We start from the raw sequence: 11,015 nt of genomic DNA on the forward strand, positions 1-11,015 counted from the left end.
GTCAATGACTGAAAAGCTACCTATGCCGTAAAGGTCAATGAATTATTAGCCGTGGATGCAAAAATAGGTCATTGACCGAAAAGCTGCCAATGTACGAAAAGCTGCCTGTGCCAAAAAGGTCAACGACCAAAAAATTGCGGATGCAAAAATAGATCAATGACTGATAACCTGCTTATAAAAAATTATTCCATCGCCGTAAATTTGTCACATAAAATGTGTTAGTCCTTGAATGAACGATGCAACACAGATCTTGACAGAATAAAGATTCTTTAAGTACAAGTCCGAGATGAAATCGAAGTTGAAAAATTGTCGATTTTAATGATAAAAAAATAAAGAAATTTAAATCAACTAGATAGAATAGCTACCCAGTCAAGATTTTGTGTAGCGTTTTCAAATTCTCGACAAAGCTTTTTGCGATTTCGTTTCTCTTTCTTCTGTCTTTTCTGTATATCTTTTTTCTCTTTGGTTTTTCTTTTTTTTCTGTATTTCTTTTCTCTTTTTCTCTTTTTTTCTCCCCCCTCTCTTTCGCTTGTCCCTCTTTCTTTTCTGTATTCCCTTTCTGTCTTTTCTCTTTTTTGTCTTTTCCTATGTTTCTTTTCTCTCTTTCTCTCTTTTTCTTCACTGTTGTTTTTATCTGTTTTTCTTATTCTTTTTTTTGTTTTTCTTCCGCTTCTCCTTAGTTTCTCGTATCGTTATCCTTGCTGTTTTTGTTCTCTTTTTTTTCACTCGTTGTTTTCTCTGTTGCTTTTTTCTGTCTTTCTTTTAACTCTTGCTTTTCTCCTTCTTTTCTGTCTTTCCTTTGTCTTTTTTTCCTTGTTTCTTTTCTTGTTCTATTCGATTTTTTCTGTTGTTTTCGTATGTCTTTCCATTATCTTCTTTTTTTCTCTCTCTCGATTATCTCTTGCTGTTCTCTCTTGCTTTTCATTCTCTTTTCTGTATTTCCTGTCTGTATTGGTTTTCTTTCTTTTCTCTGTCTTTTGTTTTTTTTTTCTTCCGTCTTTCTTTTCTCGTTTTTTTCTGTCTTTCGTTTCTGTCTCTTTTCTCACTTCTGTTTCTTTTTTTCTCTTCACTTTTTTCTGTTTTCTTCTGTCTGTCTGTTTTCTTCTTTCTTTTTTTGAAGTTTATTTCTTTCTTTTCTTTTTTTCTCTCTTTTATGTATTTCCTGTTTGTCTTTTTTTCTTCTTCCTCTGTTTTTTGTGTTCTTCTTTTCTGTCCTTCTTTTTCCTTTCGTTTTTTTCTTTTCTCTTCTTTCTTTTTCTTTTCTCTTTTTTCATTTGTCTGTCTTTTTTTCTTTCGTTTTTCTGTCTTTTCTCTCTTTTTTAATCTTTTCTCTCTTTCTTTTTGTCTGTTCCTTTTCTGTTTTTCTTTTTCTTTTTCTTTTTTCTCTTTTTTCCTCTTTTGCTTCTCTTTAGTTTCTCTCATCTTTTTTCCTTTCTGTTTTTCGTTCTTGCTTTTCTCTTTCTTTTCTATCGTGCTTTCTCTGTTGCTTTTTTCTGTTTTTTTCTGCTTCTCTTTCGTTTTGCTTTTTCTTTCTGTATTTCCCTCTGGCTCTCCCCCCCTTTGGTTTTTCTTTCCTTTCTACATTCCTTTTTGGTATTTTCTCTCTTTCGTTGTTTTTTTATCTTTCTTTTCTCTCTTTCTCTCTCTCTCTCCCTCTCTTTCTTCTCTGTTCTTTTTATCTATCTTTCTTCTAATTCTTTTTTTTCTTTGTTCCTCTTCCGCTTCTCTTTAGTTTCTCATATCTTTTTTTTCTGTTTTTCTTCGCTTTTGATTTTCCCCTTTTTTCCGTCGTTCCTTTCTCTGTTGTTTTTCTGTCTTTCTTTTCTCTCTTGCCTTTCTCTTTTTTTCTGTCTTTTTTTCTGTCTTTTTCTCCCTTCTGTTTTTTCTTTTCTTTTTTTTTCATTTGTGTGGTTTTTTCTGTCTTTCTGTTCCCTTCTTTCTTTTCTCTCTTTTGTTTATCACTTGCTTTTTTCTCTTGCTTTTCGCTCTCTTTTCTGTATTTCCTGTCTGCCTGTTCTGTCTTTCGTTTTTCTTTATTTTTTTCGTTTTTCCTCTTTTTTCTGTCGTTCTTTTCTGCCTTTCTCTTCTTCCGTTTCTTTCTTTGCTCTCCTGCTTTTCTCTCTTTCTTCTTTTCTCTCTTGCTTTTTCTCTTTTTTTCTGTCTTTCGTCTCTTTTTTCTGTTCTTCTTTTCTGATTTTTTTACCGTTTTTCTTTTCTCTCTCTTTTCTCTCTTTTCCCTTTCTTTTTTGTCTTTTCATTTGTCTGTCTTTTTCTCTCGTTTCTCTGTCTTTTATCTGTCTTTTTCTCTTTTTCTATTGTCTCTTTCATTCTGTCTTTTTTCTTCTCTCTTTTCCCTCCTTTCTGCTTTTTTCTCTTTCTTTTCTCTGTTTCGCTTTTCTTTCTATTATCTTCGTCTGTATATCTTTTCTCTCTTTCTGTTTTTCTTTTTTGTATCGCTTTTCTCTCTTGCTCTTCTTTGTCTTTTTTCTCCCCCTTTCTCTTTAGTTTTTCTTTCTTCTTCCTTTTTTCTTTTTCTCATTTTTTTTCACTTTCGTTCCTTCTTTGGCTACTCTTTAGTTTCTCTTTTCTTTTTTCCATTCTTTTCTTATCTCTTTCGTTTATCTCTTGCTTTTCTCTCTTTTCTGTATTTCCCGTGTTTTTCTTTTGTCTTTGTTTTGCCTTTTTCGATTCTCTCTTTATTTTCTCGCTTTCGTTTCTGTTCATTTTTCTGCCTTTTTCATTCCTTTTGCCCTCTTTTGTTCTTCTTTTGTTTCTCTTTTCACTTTTTTGTTCTTTTTCATTTTTGCTCGTGACTCTGGCTTCTCTTTCTTTTCTGTTTTTCGTATCTCTCTTTCTTTCTCTGTCATTTTTCTGACCTTCTTTTCTGCTTTTCCTCTTTTCGTTTCGTAATTTTCTCTCTTGATTTTGTCTCTTTCTTTTCCGTGTTTCGTCTTTTTTCTCTTCTCTTTCTTCTCTTCATCTGCTTTCTTTTATCTCTTTTTTTTTCTCGCTCTCATTTCTGTTTTTCTATTTTGTTTCTGCCTTCTGCTTTTTCTTTTCTTGCTTTTTCTTTTCCCTCTTTATCTTTCGTTTCTTTTTCTTTTCAATGTATTGTTTTTTTCTCTTTCTTTTCTGGACTTTTTCTCTCCCTTTGTATCCTGCTTTGTTCTTCTTTTTCTTTTTTCCTTATTTTCTGATTTGCTTTTCTCGCTTTCTTTTCTCTCCTTATCTTCTTTGTGTTTTTTAGGTTATGTCTTTTCTCTCTTTTCTTTCTGTATTTCTCTCTCCCCTCTTGTTCCTTTCTCTCTTCCTTTTTCTGTCTCTCTTCTCTTTCGCATCTTTCGTTTCGCTTTATTTTCTCTTTTTTTTCTGTCTATCTCATTATCTCTTTCTTTTCCCTTGCTCTCTTTTCTCTTCTGTTTCTTTTCTCTTTTCTGTTTCTTTTTCTGCCTTTCTTCTCTCTTTTGTTCATTTGTTTTTTCATTGTGTTCTTTTTTCTATTTTTTTGCTTTTCTTTCTAATGCCTTTCTTTTTTGTTCTTCTCTTTCGTTTTTTTCTTCAATTTTTGTTCTTTCCAATTTCCTTTCCATTTTGTCTTTCTCTTGCTGTTCTCTTTCTATTCGGACTTTCTTCTGCCTTTTCTTTCTTTTCTTTTATCTTTCGTTTCTGTCTCTTTTCTCTGTATCGTTTCTTTTTCTCTTTTTTTTTCGGTCTTTCTTTTTTGTTTGTTTTTTTCATTTCTTTTCTTTTTCTATTCTCTTGTTTTTCAATTTTTTTCTGGCTGTCTTATCTCATCTTTGGTATCTCTCTTCTTTTTTTCCTGTATTTCCTGTCTGTTTTTCTTTTTTCTTTGTTCTGTCTTTTTCTCTTCTGTCTTTTTTTCGCTCTTTTCTGTTCTCTTTTCTGCCTTTCTCATTTTTTTTTGCCCCCTTTTGTTCTTCTCTCTCGGTTCTTTCTTCAGTTTTTCTCGTTCCTTCTCGTTTTTCTCTCTTGTCTGTCGCTCCTCTCTTTCTGTCTTTCGTTATTGTCTTTTTTTGCTCTCTTTTCTGCCGTTTGTTTCTTTCTATTCTCTCTTGCATTTCTCTTCCTTTTCTGTCTTGCTCTTCTCTCTCTTCTCTTGCTTTTGATTCCTTTCTGACTTTCGTCTCTTTTTTTTGTTCTCTTTCTCTTTTGATTTTTTAATCTCTTTCGTCTTTTTTTAGTTCTCATTTCTATTTTTCATTTTTTTCTCTGCCTTTCTTCTGCTTTTTGTTTTCTTGCTTTTCTCTTTTTTTCTTTTTTCGTTTATTTCTCTTTTCTCTGTATTGTTTCTTTTTCTCTGTTTTTTGTCTTTTTTCTCTCTTTTTGCTTACTTCCGTTCTCGTCTTTTTATTTGCCTGTTCTTTTCATATTTGCTTTTCTCGCTTTGTTTTCTCTCCTTATCTTTATTTTCTCTCTTCTGTTTTTTTTCTGTCTTTTCCTCTCTCCGCTCTCTCTGTCCTTTCTCTTTCTTTTCTGTCTCTTCTCTACTGCTTCTTTCTTTTTTTCGCTTCCTTTTCGCTATTTTTTCATCTCTTTTCTCTTCTTTTCGCTTTTCTGTTCTTTTTTCTGCCTTTCTTCTCTTTTTTTTTCGTTTTTTTTTTCTTTTTTTCTATTTTTTTCTTTTTTGTCTTTCTTTCTAATGCCTTCCTCTTTGTTCTTCTCTTTTTTTTCTTCAATTTTTGGTTCTTTTCGCTTTCCTTTCCTTTTTTTCTCTTGCTTTTCTCTTTTTGTTCTGAGTTTCTTCTGCCTTTTCTTTCTTTTCTTTTTCGTCTTTCTCTATCTTTCGTTTCGGTCTCTTTTTTCTGTATCTTTTTTCTTTTTCTCATTCTGTTCTGTCTTTTCCTTCTCCCTTCTCTTCTTTTCTGATTAGCTTTTCTTGCTTTCTTTGCTCTCTTTATCTCTGTTTTTTTTTTTCGTTTCGCTGCCTTTTTTTCTGCCTTTTTTCCCTCCTTTTCTCTTCTTTTCGCTTCTTTTCCTCTTTCGTTTTTGTCCATCTTTTTATCTTCTTTGTTCTTTCTTTGCTCTCTTTCTTTTCCCTTTCTTTACTCTCTTGGTTTTCTCTTTCCTGTCTCTTTCGTTTGTGTATTTCTTTGCTCTTCTGTTTCTTTTCCCTCTTTATTTTGTGTTCTTTTCGCTTTTGCTTTTCTGCCTTTCTTGTTTTGCTGCCTTCCTTCTCTTTTGTTTATTTACTTTCTCCTTTTTTCGCCTTCTGTGCTCTGTTTTTCTTTTCTTTTCGTTTTTTACCTTTCTTTCCATTCTTCGCTTTTGTTCCTCGTTTAGGTTTTTTCTTTAATTTTTTGTTTTTTTCTCTTTCCTTTCTGTTTTTTCTTTATCGCTTGCTTTTCTATTTCTTTTCTGGCCCTCTGCTTAGTTTTTTCTCTTTCTTTTCTGTCTTGCTTTTCACTTTCTTTTCTGTCCTTCGTTTTCGTTCTTCTTTTCTCTCTCTTTTTTTTTTCTGTTCTTTTAAGCTTTTCTTTTTGTTGTTTTCATCTTTTCTTTCTATCTCTTCCTTTTCTGCTTTTTTGTTCTTTCATTTCTCTCTTGCTTTTTTCTCTTTTTTTCTTTTCTAAATTGCTTTCCGCTATCGTTTTTCGTTCGCTTTCATTTCTCCGTTTCTCTGCATATTTGTTTTTTTTTCATTTGTCTGCTTTTCTGTTCTGTCTGTTTTCTGTCCTTTTCTCTCTTGTTTCTTCTCTTTCCTTTCGGTCTTTCTTTTTCGTCTCTTTTTTTATTTCGTTACTCTCCTTCTTTTAGCTGTCTTTTCTCTTTTCTTTCTTTCTTTTTAGCTCTTGCTTTTCTCTTTCTTTTCTGTCTTTCTTCTTTCACTTGCTTTTCTTTTTCTTCGATTTTCTCTCTTTTGTGTCTTTTGTTTCTGTCTTCTCTTTTTTCCTCTTTCTTTTCTGCTCTTTTCTCTTCCTTACTTTTCTCTTCCGTTTCTTTTCTCTTTATTCTGTTCTTTTTCCTGCCTTTCTCTTTTTTGTTTCCTTTTTTTAATTTTGTCATTCTTTTCTCTTTTTCTCTTCTGTTCCTTTTTGCTTTTTTTGGTTCCTCTCTTTCGTTTTTTCTTTAGTTTTTTGTTCTTTTCTCTTTCCTTTCTGTTTTTCCCTTACCTTGCGTTTTCTTTTCTGCCTTTCTTCTCTGTTTCTTTTCTCCGTCTATTTTATTTCTTGCTTTTCTCTCTTTTCTTCTCTCTTGTCTCTTTTTCTCCCCTCTTTTTTGTTCTTTTTTCTCCTTTTATTTTTTCTTTTTCTTTTTCTTCCGCCTCCCTTTTTCTTTCTTTTTTTCTTTCTTTCGTTTCTTTCTCTTTTCTCTGTATCGTTTCTTGTCTGCTTTTTTCCTGTCTTTTTTCACTCCTTCTTTTTCTTTTCTCTCTTTCTCTCATTTCTTTTCTCTTCTTTTAAATTTTGCTTTTTTCTGTGCCTTTTCTCTCATTTGTTTCTCTTTTTGTTCTCTCTTTTTTTACTGTTTTTTTCTGCATTTCTTTTTTTCTGTCTTTTCTCTTTTTCTCTCGCTTTTCTTTTTTTTGTTTTGCTTCTCTTTTTTTTATTATGTTTTCTTTCATTTCAGTCTTTTGTTTCTCGATTTCTTTTCCCTCTTTCTTGACTCTCTTTTCTCTCTTTCTTTTCTGTCTTGGTTTTTTTTCGTTTTTTTTCTTTTCCCTCTTTCATTTGTTTTTCTGTGTGTTTCGTTTCTGTGTCTTTTCTCTTCTGTTCTGTTTTGTTCCTTTTTTCTCTCCTGTTCACTCTTTCGTTTATCTCTTTCCTGTTGTTTTTTTTCTGCGTTGGTTTTTTTCTTTTTCTCTGTCTTTTCTCTGCCGTTTTTTTCTTCTCTCTTTTCTCTTTCGCATGTTTAAGTTCCGTATAATCGCATGTTACAAACACTCCTTAAACATGCAGCGTAACGTAGAACATGAGTTACACTATGCCATCATGTAGAATATCGTTATCTGTACAGGTTTTGGCGCTACCTAAATTTGCAAACTGGTTAAGCAGAAAACGTGGTTGGACAAAAAATTGTTGGCACATAGGGTAATATACACAAACCAAACACATCGGTAACGAAACGTAATACCGAGTGGTTTTGAAGGGGGGGCATAGGTTCGGGCCCCAGGTGGTGCAAGAAATCGGTTTTTTTAATCTTCTATCTTTTCTTTTGAAAGATTTTCTGGTGATGCTTTTGGGGGCCTGCTAGTTTATACTGCTACAAAATTTTTTGGCATGAATCAAATACACAGCTTTGCTACGATTCTCAAAACATAAAGTAGTATATCAATAGCATGCTCAATTACGCTCTTCTCTCCGAGGAAGAGATGCCCCTTTCAGCTCATTTATGAAAGGTTTTGTTTATTGAATTTTTCAATGGAAGGTTTGCTTTAAGCATGTGACATTTCATCTACATTTTCCTAAGAAATCATCAATGCCGATTGGTTGAAGCCCCCGACAATTTTTGAGTGGAATTAGGTGATAAACTAAGGAAGGGTAAAGTGTCAAATCTTCAGGTCAAATGCGACATCTTTTTTTGGCGTTCTGACTCCGTGTTTTTCTTGATTTTCTTTAGGTATACCATGTTTTTATTTGGTGATTCTGAAAATTTTGTAAGAAGCGGACGTAAATTGGCGAATGAAGTTTGTTTAAAAGCTGAGTTTTTCTGTTTGACGTGCCTAAGCTTTTAATTTATGGGCATGTGCCGCAGACGTATTACCGAGCTGCAATTGTTCTAAATCAGCTAAAGCAAATAGAGCATGGGGTTTGAGGATCTGCCGTTGTTAGAGGATGACACTTATCCGATTCAAAAATAGTGAAAAGTGGATAAAAGTGATATAGATTTTCATATAACTAATTCATTGCAAAAGGGTATCGCATTGTGCAACGACAAATTAAATGTGATTATGTGGAAAGAAAAACAACTGTTTGACATGCCTATGTTTTTAATCTACGGTTATGTGTCGCAGACGTATTACCGAGCTGCAATTGTTCTAAATCAACTAAAACAAAGAGAGCATGGGGTTTGAGTATCTGCCGTTGTTAGAGGATGACACTTATCCGATTCAAAAATAGTGAAAAGTGGATAAAAGTGATAAAGATTTTGATATAACTAATTCATTGCAAAAGAGTATCGCAATGTGCAACGACAACGTAAATGTGATTATGTGGAAAGAAAAAAAACTGTTTGACATGCCTATGTTTTTAATCTACGGTTATGTGCCGCGTATTACCCAGCTGCATTTCCTCTTAATTAACTAAAGCAAATAAAGTATGATGTTTGTGGATCTGGCGTTGTTAGAGAATGACTCATATCCGATTTAGAATTAGTGAAAAAACGGATAAAATGGATAATGTTATGACACAATCTTATTGCAAAAACGTATCACAATGTTCCACGAAAACGTAAATGTGATTCCTTGGAAAGAGAAATGGATACAATTTTGTGTGAAAGAAGGAAGAAGTTTGATGACATGATTGGAAGAAACATAAAAAATTGCAGAAGAGGGAGGGGCAGTGAATTCATGAAGTTGATTTTCTTGTTAACATTTTTTTTTGTTTAATTTGGTGTTTTGAAAGAAGTCAATTAATATTTGATAATTTTAATAAACAGTAATTTTAATAAACGAAAGTTTTAAACAAAAACTTTGCAGGTATTAATGTGACTAATAAGACCAACAAACTCTCAACAATCAGGGTTGCTTGTGCAACCAAACTGAAGCTGTGTTGTTTTTACAAAACAGTTTGAAAACGTTTACCGAGACCCCTTACTTTGTTTTGGCGAGTTTCTCAATCAAACATTAATGATTTTTTTTCTGTCGTTGAATAATTGAAGCTCTTCAGAGCAGTCTAACCAAAAACAGTAACTAGGGAACAAGGACCCTCAATAGCATAAAATTAGATCCCGGAAAACCGATTTAGTTAATATGAACATAATCCAGTCCTGAATTGATATGTTTTTTGGAGAATATTATAACCAAATGCACTGGAATTGAGCTTATCAATATCAATTTGTAAAGACTCAGACTACCAGACACATTACTGTCATCTGAGTATAATTCGTAAATCATAATTTATTAAGTCCTAATTATGGAAAGGAGACAAAAAACAAAGATGTTTGTTAGATTGTGCTCTATATTTATACTACTATAAGCATTTTTGTACGTGTCAAATCTTCAGGTCAATTGCAACATTTTTTGGCTTTCTGACTGGTGTTTTTCTTGCTTTTCTCGGAGTATATCAGAATTCTATTCGGTGGCCCAGAGAAGTTTCTAAGAAGCGGACGTAAACTGGCAAATGAAATTCAGATGATGAGTATTTCTGTTTGACATGCCTATGATTTTAATTTATGGGTAAGTGCAGCAGACGTTTTGCCAAGTTCCAATTCCTCTAAATTAGCTAAAGCAAATAGAACATGGTGTTTCACGATCTGGCAATGTTAGAGAATGACTCCTATCCGATTTAAAATTAGTATAAAAACCAGAAAAAACTGGTAAATATTTTGATAGATATTATTCATTCAAAAGTTATCACAATGTGCATCGAAAACGTAAATGTTATTATGTGGAAAAAGAGAGGGATACAATTTTGAATGAAAGAAGAATTACAAAAGAAGAGGTTTGATGACATGATTGGAGGAAACATAAAAAATGCAGAAGAAGGAGCTGTGGTAAATTCATGAAGGAGATTTTCTTGTTAACATTTTCATTTTTTGATTTGGTGTTTTAAAAGTAGTCAATAAATGTTTGAAAAATTTAATAAACATAAAATTTTTTACAAAAACTTATTATATATATATATATATATATATATATATATATATATATATATATATAGATACATATAAATATATATATATATATATATATATATATATCTAATTATATATAACTATATATATATATATATATATATAAGATTATAGGATATTTTATATATATATATATATATATATATATATATATATATGTATACATATATATGTATATATATATATTTATATATATATATATATATATATATATATATATATTTATATATATATTTATATAATAAAATATAGTTTTATTTAGTGTAATATTCATACTAACTTTTTAATATTTTTTAGAAAGAAAGTCTGAACACAGGTTTCTTCTTCAACATCAACGAAAAGAAAAACTCATTGAACAGGATGGCTAAAGAGTTGCAGATATTACTGTGACTAAAAAGAGCAACAGGCTGTCAGAACGCTGGGTTGATTGCAAACCAAAGTCAAGTTGTGGTGTATTTAAAAAAATGATTATAAACGTTTGTGCAGACCCGTTACTTTGTTTTTGATTCATATTTAACAAAAAAAAAACAATTTCTCTTTCGTTGAATAATGAAGCTCTTCAGAGCATTTTTCAGCCAAAAACTGAAACCAGGTAACAAGGACCTTCAATAGCATCAAAATCCGATCCCGGAAAACCAATTTGATAAAATTGAAACATAAACCATTAATCCAGTCCCGAATTGATATGGCTTTTGACAAAATTATAACGAAATGCACTGGAATTGAGCTTATCAAGTTCGATTGGTAAAAATTCAGGCTACCAGACAACAAAATTTCGTCTGATACTAACTTGTAAATCATAGCTATATTAAGTCTTAGCTATTGAATGAAACGTTTCCGTGTGCCACTGAATTGAATGATAAAAAACAATGTTGATGGTTAGATTAAGCTCTCAAGTTAAAATTCTATAAGCATTTTTGGCATCAATCATATACCCAGCTTTGCTACGATTCTCACAAAACGCAGGAAAAAATCAAAAGCATGCTCAATTACCCACTTCTGTCGAGGAAGAGATGTTCTTTTCAGCTCATTTTTGAAAGGTTTTTGTTTTTTAATTTTTTTAATGGAATGTTCGCTATAAGCATGTGACATTAAATCTACGTATAAGTCTTCCTATGAACTCCCATTGGTTGAAGCCCTAGACAATTTTTTGAGTGTAATTAGACGACCAGCTAAGGAACGGTAACTGTCAAATCTTCAGG

At 31.9% G+C, this 11,015-nt stretch overlaps 1 protein-coding gene across 1 annotated transcript; it reads right to left on the minus strand.

The window, feature by feature from the left end:
• Positions 1-1,046: 1,046 nt before the first annotated feature.
• On the minus strand, positions 1,047-6,783 carry LOC142356004 (uncharacterized; the record flags this gene model as incomplete). The annotated part of the gene is made up of 4 exons (XM_075407998.1): positions 1,047-1,290; positions 2,049-2,283; positions 3,139-3,230; positions 6,703-6,783. Coding segments are annotated over 4 exons (652 nt in total), but the record flags the coding sequence as incomplete, so codon positions are not given.
• Positions 6,784-11,015: the final 4,232 nt, after the last annotated feature.

The sequence above is a fragment of the Convolutriloba macropyga genome, unplaced genomic scaffold (genome assembly GCF_964194025.1).
Source record: "Convolutriloba macropyga unplaced genomic scaffold, txConMacr16.3 SCAFFOLD_6007, whole genome shotgun sequence".
Classification (NCBI taxonomy): Eukaryota; Metazoa; Xenacoelomorpha; order Acoela; family Convolutidae; genus Convolutriloba; species Convolutriloba macropyga.